We start from the raw sequence: 16057 nt of genomic DNA, 5'->3' as shown, positions 1-16057 counted from the left end.
ACTCCAGACTGGCGGGGGGCCGAGTGGGGAGGGAGCCTGGCGGGGGAGGCGCTGGGGAGGGGAGCGAGGAGGAGCAGCGGGCGCGGGAAGGGGCGGAGGGAGTGCGGGAGCGCTAGGGCGCGGGCCAGGGGAGGGCCCCGGGGCAGCCGGCGGGCGGGCGGCGCCCGGAGCTCGGCTGGGGTCGCGGCGGAGATGAGGCGGCCGCCGGTGGTGAGACGAGACGCGGTGCGAGGAAGCAGGATCCGGGAGGGCGAGCCAGGGGCTCGCACCTGCGTGGCCGAAGCGGGTAAGCACTCGGAGGCTAGTGCCACCCGGGGAGGGGCGCGCCGGGGCCTCGTGCGGCTTGCAGTCCGGCCCCGAAGGAGCTGGGGAAGGGAGGGTGCGCCCGGGCTCGGGCCTCGGTGACCTGGGGCGTCCCATTTCTCGGCGTCTTCAGAAGGGAGGCGGTGCGCGGGGAAGAGGGTCCCAGAGGACCAGCCCAGTCCGAGGGGAGCGTCCGGGGGCGCCGCCCGGAGACCCAGGATGGAGCGTGGGCCGAAGCAGCGTCCGGAGGCGGCTGCGGGATCCAGGCGCGTTGGTGGTGCCCCACGCCCAAGCGAGATCTGGTAGGGCGGGAGGCTCACCTCTCACCCGCGACCGGGGGCTGCGACGCCCCCTCGTGTTCCCAGGCAGCCGAGGGAAGCCGAGCGCTGCCCCCTGCCGGCCAGGTAGGTATGCGGCGCAACGCGGGGCCGCCCCTTTCTGGAGGGGAGTTGAAGTAGAATAGAGTCCAGTGTGGAATCGCGGGGCTTCCAGATCCGAAGCCCGGCGGACCGTGACTGGCTTTGTGACCTTGGGCAGGTGACTGCATCTTTTCAAACCTAAGTTTGTACATCTCTCAAATGGAGGGGATACTTCTCCCACCCTGCAAGATCCGTGGGAATAAATTAGATGCTGAATGATGCCTTGTTATAAACTATAAAATTCTGTACAAATCCTAGCTAATCACGTAATGTCAGAATTGGAAGGGCACTAAGAAATATGCTTTATTGGGAGAGTGGTAATAAATCTTGCCCAAGGTTACCCTGCGTGTAAGAGAATATAAGACTAAAGTCCCCTGCCTCTCCAGCTCTGGGAAAGTTTAAGGATTAGGAGGAGGGGCTGTCAGTCAGACTGGCTGTATTAGGAAACCAGGCTTGGCTATTTACTAGCTACGTGACCTTGGGAAAGCCCTTAACCTCTCTGAGCCTTGGTTTCCTCCCAAGTGAAATGGGGATAAGAATGCGTGCCTCGCAGGCTTGCTGTGCAAATCAAATGGGGTCATTGTTCAGCAGAGTACCTGGCCGGGAACAGCAGCTCCGTCATTAGTGGCCATCACTGCTCTCGTTAGAAGGAGCAACCTCTCAATCTCTTCCTTGGACTCGGCCTCCTCTGTTTTCTAAATGAGCACACATTGTGGGTGGTGCTTTCCCCTGGACTGCACAGCCACTGGCCAGGGTCTCAGCTTTCCTCCCCAGGACATCAAGGGCCCCTTTACTGACAGCAGCAAACAAGGCCACTTGGGCAGCTGGATCTTCTCCAGCCTTTGGTCCTATCCAACTGGTGGAGAGAAATGGGTGGTCTTTGCCATGGAGGCATCCTGGAAGCCAGGACCTAGGGGGTAGCATAGGAGGGAGGGGGCTGGCCAGCTGGACATAACTGGTAGGGCCTCGGGCCTCCTCTTCTCCCCCTCGTGCCTACTACAGGGCCAGAAACACAGAGGTGCTTCCTCAGAGTTTGTCAGTTACCTGACCGATAAAGAGTGAGGGTGAGTACACGGGGTCATCTCTTCTCTCGGAGGCCACAGATGGATGACTGTTCTTTTTGGTAACAGTGAAGTGAATATGTGCAGATACAGCTTCTCAGAGCTGAAAGTTCCCAGAACCTGAGAGGTCCTTCTCATTGCATGGATGGCTCCCGTCTGAGACCCACAGAGGGACAGGGGTCTGCCCAGGTGACCAGTGTCCTCCAGGAAGCTGAATTCAGCAGACACTGTTCAGTCTTTAACTTTCTCTGCAGCAGCTGACACTGCTGACCACTCCTTTCCTCAGGAAACACTCTCCTGTGGCTCCTGCAACTCAACACGGTTGGAGTTTGCCTCCTGCGGCTCCGTGGTTATTGCAGATTCATCCTCTTTTCTATAACCATTAGCTCCTCTGCTCTCCCATGCCCTCCTCTCTTCTGCTAGTAGACACTCACCCTGGGTATTCTCATCCACCCCATTGGCTTGAGTTACTACTTCTGTGCATCTGACCTGATAAATGTATGTCTCCAGCCCAGAACTCACCTCAGGCTGTGGACTCATCTGTGTTTATTGTAAGCCAGGCACTGGCCCTGGGGATACAGTGATGAGCTGGACAGAGATGAGTGTTGGGGGCAGGGAGACAAGCAATAAGCAAACAAGCAGAAAATATCCGAAAAGTGCTAAACTGAGCACAAAACAGGGTGATATGATACAGGATGAGAGGTACTTTATGTTGGCTGGTCAGAGCTTTGACTAAGAGGTGATATTTAAGGGGAGCAGCTGGTAAGAGATGAGGTCTGAGAAGTGACTGGTTGGGGGGAGGGACAGCTAAGACCCTGGAGGCCATGGTGAGGTTTTGGATTTTATTGGACTGTGGGAGCCATTGGAGAGCTCCAAACAGGAGAGAGGGAATGCAGTTATTTCTCCAGGGCTCACTTAAGCCCTGGAAAAGGAGTTACTCTATACTGATTGCAGCCTACTGTGCTCTGGGCACAGGAGTAGGGAGTGAGGGGGGGTGGGTAGCTCCTCAAGAAGGTTCCAACCACAGGCAGTAAGAGGCACAAACAAACCTGGAGTCAGGAGAGGGTTTAAAGGAGGAAGATTTTGCATCTGGTTGACCAGGGAAGGCTTCCTGGAGGAAGTGGCTTTTGGGGAGGGCCTCAGAGAACAGCGAGGATTATAATAGATATGTTTGAAGGGGAATGGGAAAGATTGCTCTTCCAGGCAGAGGGCAATCTGTTAGCCTGAACCAAGACACAAATGCCCCAACTGTATATACAGAGGTCAGAGGAAAGGAGACAGAACCTGTAGGGGAGTGAGAGGTCAGGCTAGGGAGGGAGTAGGGAGTCTTGGCTATTCAAAGCAAGGCCCTGGACATGGCCACTTACTTGCTGTGTGACCTTGAACCAATTGCATTACCTTTCTGAGCCTCCTCATTCATTAAAGGGAAGTAACTGATTAAATGCTGGGTAAGAGAGGGAGGGAGGGAGGATTGCGAGTGTTGGGGATGGGTAGTAAGAACAGGACAATGCCTGCCAAGGAGGAAACAGGAGGGACTGGTGTGGATGGAGATGATGGTGGCTCACTTGAAGTGGGACATCCAGGAGGGATCACCAAAGGACATTTGGGGCCAGAGGTGCAGAGAAAGGTGTCCAAGGTAAAATCGCCTGTGTTCTGCTTTCATTCATTCTTAGAGTAAATTGTTGCCAAACCACTGTAAGTAGTAAGCCCCGAACATATAGCTATGAACACAACCAGGTCTCTGCTCCGGGAATATACTGTCTTGCAGGGACAGAGCCGCATAGCATTGGACTGCAGGACGATGAGAGACATGCATGTAAATTACAAACACGAGGCACTGATTGGACGGAGGAGAAAGGCTGGCGCCACATGGTGGAGGAGTGGGCATGTTTCAGCCTAGAGCAGACAGTCGTGTTCGATCCTGAGGGTGAAACTGAGGTTGAAGGGATGGATGAGGGGAAAGGATGCCCTACACAGAGGGCACTGGGCTTCAGGCACACACCACACATCCCCTCTCCCTTCTGGGACTCAGGTCCAACAGGGAGACAGGCAGTCAGCAAGTGAGCATAGTCAAGGGGAGGCCAGGGTCATGTGTGATAAAGAAACCAGTGGGGTGGGGAGGAGGGAGTGATCACTACCATTCCTAGGGCCCAGAGGAACCTCAAGAAGGTTGGAGGAAACAAGAGTAAGGGCATTCCATGTACAGGAAGAGTCTGTGCAAAGGCTCAGAGGAGTGAGAGCCACACTGTTTTTGCAGGAGGAGGTCTCAGCCAAGCTGGAGGTGGACTCTCTTGCTGAGTGTAGGTGAACAGGAGGATGGGAGAAAAGGGCTTGACTATGCAAACTCTGGATAGGTAAGCAATAGGAAAAGAAGGAAAAAGATTTGGAGCACATGGAGGGAATGTTCTCCAAGCTCCAGTCCTGTGGAGTAGGTCATTGGCCCCAACTCCTCTTCACCTCCTGATCCTATTTGACCCTAGTGCTCAACTTCAAAGCCACTTTCAGACGGGATTCTCAGGGTTGCAGGGACGGGGTTACCTGCCCCTTTTACTTTCCCAAGGCTCCCTTCACATTTCTGTGTCATCCTCAATCACATCTGTGGTCCCAGGTTACAGCAGGGTTTCCCCAGGGCCACCCTAAGCCTCTCACATCTGTGTTGCTCGTGCCAGTGTGTGGTAGGCTTTAAGCAAACAAGCTGTGGAATAGATGAGGAAATAGGCTCAGAGAGGTTGAGAAACTTGCCCAAGATCACCGAGCTAGTAAATGGCAGAGCTGGGAAGCAAATTCAGTCTAGCTGACTCCAACACTTGTGCATCTAATCACGGCTGTTTTTGTGCTTTCCAGCAGGGAAAGCAGATGGTAAATAGTGGTTGTGGACCCTGTAAACACTTACCAATTCGGTGTTTAATTTCTAGGAAATGAATTCTTGTTGTTAGTGCCTTGTTTATCCAGTCTGGAGAAGACAGCCTCTCCTCTGTCCTGGAAATGGTTTTACTCATCAGCTCAAGTGCTCTCTGGGGACCCAGATGAGCAACATCTGGTGGGGAAGGGCAGGGTGAGCTCCAGGGCCACGAGATACAGCCCTAAGGCTTCTTGCAGAGTGTGGTCTGCCCTGACAGTCTGCTCCCGGGATTATGTCCCTAGTGCAAAAACTCAGATGGGAGGTGTGTGTACGTGTGTGTGTATGGGGGGTGAATTTGAAAATTCTCAAAAGCTTATGGTGTGAAACAGGCATGAGAGCCTCTGGATACTTCTGTCCTTTGTCTCAAGTTCCTGCTACAGACTGGAGGCAATGGAAGGAGCACTGATGAGAGTCTGAAAACTTGGTCTCTGCCTGTAGCTCACTGTGTGACCTTGGGCATGTGTCTTACCCTCGCTGGGCCTCTCTCCCTGTCAGCACCATGAGGGCGTTGGACTAGATGATTCCTAAGAGTCCTTCCCACTCTGACACTCTGAGATCCTTCTTCAGTCCTCGGGCTGACATGACTATTATCCCTTGCACAACTCAGTGTGGTCCATGCGAGCTTGTCAGAAATGCAGACTCTCAGGTCCTGCTTCAGACCCACAGAATCAGGAGCTGCATTTTCCGTGAGGCCCCTTGGTAATGCTTCTGCTCATTCAAGTGTGAGAAGCATTGAAGTCACCACATTCCCGCCTTCTCTTTGGGCTGTGCTGAGTTCTGAGTAAAGATTGTGTGTGCCTCCTCCGTCAGCAGAGAGAGGCCCTTTCAGATGGGAGTGATGGAGCCTGGCATGCAACAGGTACCCAGCAAAGGTTTTTCGAATATGTGCAGTCATGTGTAGGGTAAATATTTGTGGAATGAAGAAGGGAGTGGAATTGACTTTACTCAGCACCTTTGATGAGTGATGGAGTGTGGAGTTGAGCCAGCCCAGGGCCCAGTCCTAGATCTACAGTGTCCTGGCTCTGGGACCTTAGGCAAGCCGTTTCTATGAGCCTCAACCCCTCCCCTGGGAAATGGGAATAGTAATAATAATAATAATAATACTGACTTCACAGGGTGATGGTCAGACTTAAATGAGTTGATACAAGAAAAGCTCTTAAAATAGTTCCCGACACATAGTAAGCTCTTCCTAATGTTGGCCATTACTTTACAATTACTAGTATTCCAGCCTCTGACCACATAGCAACCGCAGTACTGTCCCAACTCCTTCCCCTGGGTTGCATTGAGTTCCCTGATGACAAAAATCCCAAAATGACCCCTAGGGGGCGATGTCACCCTTGTTGAAAACCACTGCTTCTAGAGCGGCGCTCTCCAATCCAAAGGAAATATAATGCAAGCCACAAATAATTTTAGATTAAAAAATTTAGAGGTAGCCATGTTAAACAAAGAAAGCAGTGAAATTAATTTCAATTGTATATTTTATTTACTCAAATACCCTAAATATTATCATGTAACTGACATAAAAATGATTAATCAGATATTTTACATTCTTTTTTAGAGCCTTTTGAAACCCATCTCAGTGGCCAGATTTCAAGTCTTCAATGGCCACAGGTGGCCAGGAGTAGCTATTCTAGAGTTTCTCAGCACTGGCTCTTATTCCCAACTGTGCCACATATTACCTATGTGGCCTTGGACTAGTCATTTTACCTCTTTGGACCTCAGTTTCTTCATCTGTAAAATGGGGATACTAACTCGGCCCCAAGGGGTAGTACTGGGGCAGATGGTGAGGGTTTAAAACCCCTTTGCCCACTTTCCCACATGAATGGCCTGATTCTGCTGGCCGTGGCTAGTCCACGCTGAACCCAGAACTGAGGGCCAAGGAAATACAGTCCTTTTTTTGGTAGGGGAAGGTGGAGGCAACATGGGGTGGCAAAAGCACTGAGCTGAGCTGGAAGGGATTCCAAACTTTGCTATGTGGTCTTGGGCAAGTCTCTCTGGGCATCAGTAATCTCAGCTGATTAGATTGGATGACATCATTTTAAAAGTTTCTTCTAAATCAGGTTTACCAGGGAGGGACTGTTAATTAGAACCAACTAGAATTTGTGGAGCATTGACTATATGTGGCTGACGCTGTCTATTCAGCTCACTCAACCTAACAGCAGTTGGAGGTTGGTGTTGTTGTCCCCCTTTTCCACATAAAGAAACTGAGCTCAAAGAGGTTAAAATGAAAGCCCAGGGTCTCCCTTGGACGAGCAGAACTGGGACCTAAGGTTCTTAGACACTTAGGCACTTCACCATGACTTTTTTCGGTAAACCTTTTATCAAAACAAAAGTGCCCACAACACAAGTGTACAGCTTGATGCATTGCCACGAAGTGAACACACCCAGCTCAAGAAACAGGACATGACTTGTACCCATGAGGCCCCCCCCACCCCAATGCTTCCTCCCCGTCACTGCATTCCTCCCCTCAAGGGCAACACACTAGCACGACTTCCATCACTGCAGGTCAGTTTTGCCTGTTCTTGAACTTTATGAAGGTTGAATCACACATCATATTGAGCTGCTCTGCTCAACTTTATGTCTGTGACATTCATCCATGTGCTTGTGTGTAGTGGGGAGCTGGGGTTCATTCTCATTGATTGATGTGTACTGTTCTACTGTGTGCATATGCCATGATTTATTTATCCATTCTGTTGATGTCTGTTGGAGCAGTTTTCAGTTTGGGGTTGTTGAATAGCGCTGTGAAGACTTCTTGCACAACTCTTTTGGTGGACATACATACATATATGTTTTTATTGGTTCTATAGCTGGGAGTGGGAGTTTGGGGTCAGAGGTGTGGCGACTTCTCATTTTCTACATTTTCCAGATTTTATAATTAGAAAAACTGAGGTGAAAGACGGAGTCTCTCAGGATACCGATTAGGCATCAAAACTTGCACTCAGATATAGATAGACAGATGGACGGATAGACTCACACACAGCCCCCCCACACACATGTTAAAACTTTTCAGAGTTTTCCCCACATACGTTATTTTATTTCACCCTCAGTTCACCCCCGGGAGGTAGACTCGATACCCTGACTTTGCAGAGGAGAAAATGGAGACTGTGGAGGCCTCGTGCAGCGGAAAGATGCAGTCACAGCTCTGGATGCGCTTTGTACAACAGAAAGCACGCTTCAGATTTGGGGAGAATCATTTCCCCATCCGGGCTCACTCATCCGTACCACACGGCTGCCAGAGAAAGAACGGACAGACACGAATTCCTCTGTGGGGGTTATTCTACTGCAGCAAATCTTTATTCCAGAGTGTTGGCTTTTTTCTTTCAAAAGAAGCCTTTCAAAGACTTCTGAGCATACATTGAACCCATCATCCTCTTTGTTTCTGGCAAAGTTTTATGACTCACTTAGTTAAAATCAAGATCCTTTGGGAAGGAGAGGTGACTGATCTCCCTGGGTATGAAGCCTTAGTTAAAGAGTCATGGAAAGGACGCCGGCCGTGGTGTAGCCCTATGCTGCATGTTTTCCCTCCTCCACTGAATCCACATCTGAGTTCTGGGAAAAAGGGTCTGTTACCCCAATTTATAGGTGAGGAAGAAGAGCCCGGGAGGTGAAGTGACCTGCCTCAATCCACAGGAGGGATTACTTGGTGGGAGGGAACTGAAAAACCTCTGTCTTATTACTACTTCTCAGGGCCTGTTGTGTCCATTTGAATTGGCTCAAGTAGGAAAAGTACGCATTGGTACAAGTGTGGTTCCCGGGGTACGGAGGTCGCTCATGGACATCAGAGGATGGGAAGGAGTATCACTGGGCCTGGAAGACTCCATCCTCCTGTCCTAGGGCAGGTGGTTCCCCTGTCACTCTGCTCCTTTGTCTGCACCATTCTCCTGCCTCTCTTTACAGATCTGTTTTCTTTGTTTATTTATGGCTTTTCTGGGACCCTCCCCTGCCCCCCCCCCCCCCCCCCGCAACACTTGCGCTGGCTTTTGTCACGGCTGTGGCCTAACTCCAGCCTCAGAATCCTTAGCTTTCAGGTTGCTCCCCCTCCATCATCTATCTGCCCAGCAGTCACAGTCTCCATTCTAAATTCCCAAGAGAGAATCTGCCCGGCTCATTTTGGGTCACATGTCTACCCTGGTCCAATCAGCTGTGGTCAGAGGTGGTCTGTGGAACAAGTTGAGATTGGGACCCAGGTCTGTCTGCCTGTTTTCCCTCCCATCTTTCTGCAGAGATGCTGTACCTGGGGGCTGCATGGTGTGATCTGGACTCCAGGGGAGAAGCTGCTGGGCTGGGGAGAGGCAAAGGCAAGTCCATGCTGCTGCTATGATGGCTCACAGGAGTGTGTGGACAGGCGAGAAGCGCCAGGGTACGGCTGACAGTGCTGCCTCGTTTCTGGTGTGGGAAGAGACCTGGTTGCCTGGAGCTCTGAATGTGTTTCTCTATAGAGAAACCAGAGAAGTCCTCATTTACTGCATTGGGCATTTGGATGCATGATCTTACCAGTTCTCCCCAAACTCCTATGAGGGATGGCTTAGCATCTGCATCGCGGAGGCTGTGCACGCCAGGAGCGCTTGAGTAACTTGTGCATTGGCCACAATGAGAAAGTGGCGCAGTGGAGACTGGGACCTGAGCCTGCCTGACCTCAAATGCATGCTTTTGGCCGCTGCCTTCCATACTTGTTACCGCCGTTACATTTGTTCAGGACTCTGCAGTTTCCAGCACATCACATACGTGACCTTCTTGGAATAGTAAACATTCCTTTGGGGACAACGCAGCCATGGTTATGTTCCCATTTTACCAAGAAAGAAACTGCTGGTCAGACAGAAGTTGTGACTTGCCCTTGGCTACCCTGCTGGTCAGTGGCAGAGCTGGGACCAGAACCCAGATCTTTGGGACTCAAATGGTATCAAATAGATATTAATGTATCAAAATGTATCAATGTTATTGCTGGCAGTGCGGTTCTCGTTTTTTTAATAATGCACAAAATTGATTAAGGAAAACGACAAATATGTCATTCCCTACAAAAGAGTGTATATAGTCTATATAACATGCAGACTGAAGAATAATAAACATCCACGTACCCACCACCACCTTAGAAAATAGAGTATCATTGATACCTTTCAAACCCCTGCACAATTACATTCCCGTGTCCTTTCCTCTCCAAGTGTAATTTTATATTTAATGTTTCTTTGCTTTTCCTTATGGCTTGCCACATATATTTATATCCCTAAACAGTTTGTTTCGTCTTGCATGTTTTCGACTTCGGCATTCGTTGGTATGTTTGTGAGAATGTGTGCAGCGTTCGCTCACTCAGTTTTGCTTCTCGGTAGCACCTCCTCGTGGGACAGTGCCACACTGCACCATTCTGCTGTTGATGGGCATTTGGGTGGTTTCTCGTTGTTTGCTCTTATAGTCAGGGCTGCCGTGACCATTCTTGCTGCTGTCTGCTGGGGAACACCTCCAAGAGTGTCTCTGGCATGCACACGTGGGAGTGACATTATTGGAGCACAACGTAGTCATTACATTTCTAGCTTTACGACAAACCAAATTGTTAGGAAGGTTCCTCCAGTCTATGCTCTCCTTCTGGTAGGTGACAGTTCCTGCTGACCATTCCTGCTCTTGACTTTCCAGCTGCCAGAATTACCATCCTTCCCAACTTTCACTATGGAAACCCTTTTCCTTACCAAATGACATGACATAATCAGATTTAAAACGTTTACCTATCTGCTGGGTGAGAATGGTCTCTCGTTGTTGTTTTCATTTACATTCTTATTTCATTACTTGGAGCATGATGTGAGAGAGGTAGTTGATTATAGAGCCATAGTCTATACCTCCAAAGGTAACTGGATTATGGGACGTTCCCCCACCTTTGTTCAGGATGAGAAACGACAGCAGGCAGGAGACGAGGGAGGTGGCTTCAGAGTTGTGTAGCTTCCTGCAAAGCTACAACCCCGCATTCCTGACCGAGGCAATCCGTCCTGTCCTTCTTCCCAAGATGTCACCCACACCAGCCTCACAGGCCTTTCTGAGCCCACGCCTTTCACTGGAATGAGGTCATCGGAATGCCTGGAACCCAAGGAGTGACCGCATGGGTTTGTGGGGCAAGCACACCAGCCTTCCGTGACAAATGACGGCGCCCCACTCACCCAGACTGTCTGGAAAGAAGAAAATTCCAAACAGTCTAACCCAACTTCACATTTTCCGTGTGAACCAAAATGGGAAGAATCTTTAGCCAGAGGCTTTTGGGGTGGGGCGGGAGGGCTCATATTTTCACATCACCACGAGATCCCACACTGGCTTCACTCCTGAAGGTACATGTGCCTCAGGCTTTTCTTCCTGAATCGAGGTAGTGTGGAGAAGAATGGAAATTTCGAGAGTTGGCTCCGGACCTGGTTTTTCCACTTCCACCTGGGTGACCTTGGGCAGGTGACATCACCTCTCTGAGCACTGGTTGGCTCTTTTGTAAGTAGGGGACCATGTTGCCCACTTCACAGGTCAGGTGACTCTTAGCCCTGGGGCTAACTCAGTGCCTGGAACATACCTAGAGCCCCATGAAAGAGATTCTAATAATAGCCTTCAAACTTTGGGAATATTTTGGAGCAGGTGGCTAAAGGTTGGTTTTCTTCAATTAAGGTTCTTTTTCCCTCCTCTAGCAGGTATTTTTTAAAGATGAAGCACCCACAATTTGTGGGGGTGGGAGGGAAACTACCACATTGCCAGTTTAGTTCCTTAATGTTTAAAAAATCAATCACTCAACACACAGACTGAACCTTCCTGCCAAAGCCCTTAGCAGAGCTGCGGGGACGGGGAGTAGGATGATAATGATTCTAGATTCTTCTCAGCATCTTACTGGGTTGCAAAAGCTGGACTTGCTGGGAGGCATGGAAGCTCCACAGCAGCTCTGGGAGGCCAGAGGGGAAGAAATCTGAGATTCAGAAAGGGTAAGGAGCTTGCCCAAGGTCACACAGGAAGAACAGGGATTAGAGGCTGGATTGCCCCAGTGGTCTCTGTGCTCTGCTGCTCCCCACCCCTAGCGCCGGCCACTTCCTGGGCCTGGTCTCTTACCCCGCCTCTGCTCTCTGCACTCCAGCCAGCTGAGCTCTCTGCCATCCTCTGACCAGACCTTGCACTTTCTGACCTTTGATTGTTGAAATGCCTCTCCTTAAGTTGCCAACCAATGGACCAATATGCAGCCCTTAAGAATGATGTTGTGAGAGTGACTGATGGAATGCTGTTCACAATATATTAAGTGGAAAAACTACAGAACAAATTCGTACATAATTATAATGATCACATTTTAAAAGTATGTGTATATATGCATGCTGCCTTGCCTTCTCCATCCCCGGGTCCTTGAAAGCTACATGTCTGCTCAGGGCTGTGTGTTCCCAGGGCAGAACCTGTTTGCTAAGTTGACTTGGAAGAAATGAATGCATTAGAGGGATTCCTGGTGGAGTTGTAGCATTCCACGCAAGGCAGGGGGAGATACATCGGGGGTGTGGATGGGGTTAAGGGGTCTTGGCATTCTTCTTGCCAACCCCACACACCCAGGGGCTGCCTCCCAGGCCCCATGGACTTCAGTTGGAGTCATGCCAGAGATGGACCTGCTCTGACTGCCCTCTGGTTTGCCTCCTGATCAGCAGTGCCAAGGTCCTCATGTCCCAAGAACCCCAGGGCTTGCCATGTCCCATATACTGAAACCCAGATTCAAGGCCAGAGGGGAAAAGAAAATGAGTCTTCACGATTTTCTTATGACTAAATTTCCAGTTTCCATTTGTAAAGCCAAATGTATTTTCTGAATTATTTGAACTTGCACCATAAAAAAAAAAAAAAATGCTCCAGGTTTTAATTTCTTTGCTTAACAAAAAGGTAGGGGTTTTTGCTTTTTTTTTTGTTTGTTTGTTTTGGTTTTGAGTCATCATGCTCACTCTAGGAAATTTGGAAATTTCGTATGAACAGAAGAAAGGTCAAACCCCTCATCAATTCCTAGAGAAATACATGATAACAATTTGGTGTCTTTCCTGGTGACCCCCCCCCCCCCCCCGTTTTTTCCTTGCACAGAGTTATTTTGTTTGGTTTCCATTGCTGAATAAATAGAAGGACGATTTCTGATTCACAATGTACAGAGCTGATTTCATGTATTAATACTTGTAACAAGCCTGTGATGCTTCTAACAGCTATGATACTTTGTCCCTCTGGGAATTGTGGGGGTGGGACACATTGCCCTCCCGGTATTCTCCAGACACTTCCCAGAATTCCAGTTTCGCTGCACCACTGCCAGCACTAAGCAGTATCCTTTTAATCTTATAGTTAATCTCAAGTGTCTAAATTGTCCTCCTAGCACCTAACTTTTCTTTTTACTTTTTAAAACCCCAGAGCTTTGACCATGTGCCCTTCTCAATGAACCCACAGCGATCCATTTGTTTGGCCTTCTCCCAGTTCCTGCGTTCTTCAAGTCTTGGTAACTGGAATGTTTTGTCTGTTTAGGCTCAAAAGGATCAGTGGGAAAGGAACCAAAGTTAAGTACATCATGGTGTGTCAAGATGAACCTGGGAAAACTGATCTGTGGACTGGACTTCCTCTCTGAATCAGCTGGTATTTCTTTTTGTCTCTAGTGTTAAAGCCTCCCCAGAGGCAACTGAAATCCCCAATCTTCTCAGAATGGGATGGGGGAAGTTCTCCTTAAACACATTTATCTCACAAGCTTTGGAAGGAGCCCAAATGCCAAAGGCAAGAAGCCCAGAGCATTGCCTACCCTGGTGTGCTATCCTGATAAATGTCTAACAAATGTAGCTTGTGTCCAGTGGGCTTGACCACTTGCTGGGCCAAGTTCCAGAACAGCGAGACATCCTGGGATTCAGCTGGTTTAGGAAAGACCTTTGACTGGTTGTCATTTCAGTGTTCTTTAAATAGTCAAGTCTTGAGGTCTCTTCACTGTGGTCTGATCTGACGAATGGCCCCGCCAGTGTGAAGCACCAGGATGACCTTGTTCTGTGGGCAAGACAACTGTGAAAGAAGGAGCTGTGTGTGTGGAAGTCTGTGGGAAGAGAGAGCCACCTAGCATGTCCCCGCCAAACCAGTCCGTGGAAGGCCTTCTCCAGGAGGCCTCCAACATATCTGTGAATGCTACAGAAACTCCAAAAGCTTGGGGTCCAGGGACCCTCCAAGCCCTCAAGATTTGTCTTATTGTGGTCCTTTCCATCATCACATTGGCCACAGTCGTTTCCAATGCCTTTGTGCTTACCACTATCTTCCTGACCAGGAAGCTCCACACTCCGGCGAACTATCTCATTGGCTCCCTGGCCATGACTGACCTCTTAGTTTCCATCTTGGTCATGCCCATCAGCATCGCATATACCACCACCCACACCTGGAGCTTTGGCCAAATCCTGTGTGACATCTGGCTGTCTTCTGACATCACGTGCTGCACGGCCTCCATCCTGCATCTCTGTGTCATTGCCCTGGACAGGTACTGGGCCATCACGGATGCCCTGGAGTACACTAAACGCCGGACAGCAGGCCACGCGGCCGCCATGATCGCCATCGTCTGGACCATCTCCATCTGCATCTCCATCCCACCACTCTTCTGGCGGCAGGCCAAAGCTCACGAAGAGATGTCAGATTGCCTGGTGAACACTTCTCAGATCTCCTACACCATCTACTCCACGTGTGGGGCTTTCTACATCCCGTCTGTGTTGCTCATCATCCTCTATGGCCGGATCTACGTGGCCGCCCGAAACCGCATTCTGAATCCGCCATCACTGTACGGGAAGCGCTTCACGACCGCGCAGCTCATCACAAGCTCTGCGGGGTCCTCGCTCTGCTCTCTCCACCCCAGCCTTCACGAGGGGCACTCTCACTCAGCCGGCTCCGCTCTCTTTTTCAACCATGTGAAAATCAGGCTTGCCGACAGTGCCCTGGAGCGCAAGAGGATTTCCGCTGCCCGAGAAAGGAAAGCCACGAAAACCTTGGGGATCATTCTGGGGGCATTTATCATCTGCTGGCTGCCCTTCTTTGTTGCATCTCTGGTCCTGCCCATCTGCAGGGACTCCTGCTGGCTCCACCCAGCCGTTTTTGACTTTTTCACCTGGCTAGGCTACTTAAACTCCCTCATTAATCCAGTAATATATACTGTGTTTAACGAAGAGTTTCGGCAAGCATTTCAAAGAGTTGTCCATTTCCGGAAAGCCACCTAGTCTCATTTGGTGGTGACTCTTGTTATCTTTTGTGTCCTGGAACCCAATTGGAATTGTGTTCTTTTTTTTTTAATTTTTCATGAGATTTGGGTTAATCCTGATAGTTTATGTTTTGAGTCAATCAGTAGAATTGTTCATTGTTCTTTTTCCTGTTGTTTTCTTGACTTCTGAGCCACCAAAAGTTGGGCAGCTATTTGAAAGGGGACAAGACTGAAGATTTCACTTAGCATAATATTTTCATGGTTCATTCATGTTGGAAGAAACGTGACCCACACACAGGATTCCCCATTGAGGCAATTTAGGTGGAAAGCTGTCTGACTCTGTGGAAAGACCCCAGGCTCAAAGGGAAGGCTTTCTGGGTCTACCTAAGTTTTATCTGGAGCTCAAAGGAGGGCAGATGAGATTAATTACCAGAGTTGAACTAGAATTTGGGGTCAGGAAGGAGGAGTCTCCACTTTATGTGGCATGTTGATTGGAAAATAACACCCAGGGATTTCTTCTACTGAGTCCTCCTTAAATTGAATTTCTCCCAGTTGCTCATTTGAGGTGACAACAATATAGAGTGACAGAGAGAGATTCTGAAGCTGCGGGCAGGGGAGTGGGATGGTTGGGACCAGGCCAACTATCCTGTACCTTCCTCCTTCTCCAGGATCTCTGTACCCTTGTCAAGTTCTGAAGCTAAAACCCACAGTCACTCCCATTGAAGTAGATTGTCAGGCTTTGAACCCACCAAGCTTTGAGTGGGACACCATTCTGAATTGTTTTTTCTGAATTATTTTTTCACATCCCATTTTCATTAGAGATCTTAAGATGTTGAGTCTTATCAAATAAAAAGCATGAGATATCATGATTATAAAAGCCTTTGTGTAATTTTCCCCCCTCTCCCTGGATGTAGAAACCTTTCCATTCAATTTGGTCTCCAGCATTTACTGAGCACCTACCACATGCCAGGCCAGAGTCCTGGCATTTGTTACCTCATTGGAGCTGCCTAACAATGGAAGTCAATAAAGCGTGATGATTAGAGCTGAGTGATTTCCAGGTGGGTGACCTTGGACAAGTTTCTTAATCCCTCTTTTCCTCAGCTGTAAAATGGGGATAATAATAGGTGTGTGATTATATATGTTAATGCAGTGCTTGCTACAAGAGCTCTTATCATTTTAGGAATACAGGAACTGAGCTGCCTAA

The 16057-nt window shown here is 49.3% G+C and overlaps 1 protein-coding gene across 4 annotated transcripts in view; it reads left to right on the top strand.

Moving 5' to 3' along the window:
• Positions 1-15719, top strand: part of HTR1D (5-hydroxytryptamine receptor 1D) — a 37376-nt gene extending 21657 nt beyond the window's left edge. Inside the window, exons 1-2 of one of the 4 annotated variants that reach the window (XM_088790474.1) lie at positions 148-286; positions 13164-15719. In XM_088790474.1, coding sequence (XP_088646600.1) covers positions 13739-14872 — 1134 coding nt within the window. In that variant the 5' untranslated portion in view covers positions 148-286; positions 13164-13738 and the 3' untranslated portion in view covers positions 14873-15719. Of the gene's footprint in view, positions 1-147; positions 287-549; positions 708-8908; positions 10904-13163 lie in introns of those variants that run through there. The other 3 variants (XM_088790476.1, XR_016018563.1, XM_088790475.1) reach the window with 3 other exon arrangements.
• The last annotated feature ends 338 nt before the right edge of the window (positions 15720-16057 follow it).

This window comes from Rhinolophus sinicus, chromosome 14 (genome assembly GCF_057876585.1).
Source record: "Rhinolophus sinicus isolate RSI-liver-muscle chromosome 14, RSI-T2T, whole genome shotgun sequence".
NCBI lineage: Eukaryota > Metazoa > Chordata > Mammalia > Chiroptera > Rhinolophidae > Rhinolophus > Rhinolophus sinicus.
Note: the sequence above shows the minus strand (reverse complement) of the source record. Positions and strands in the feature narration are given on the sequence as shown.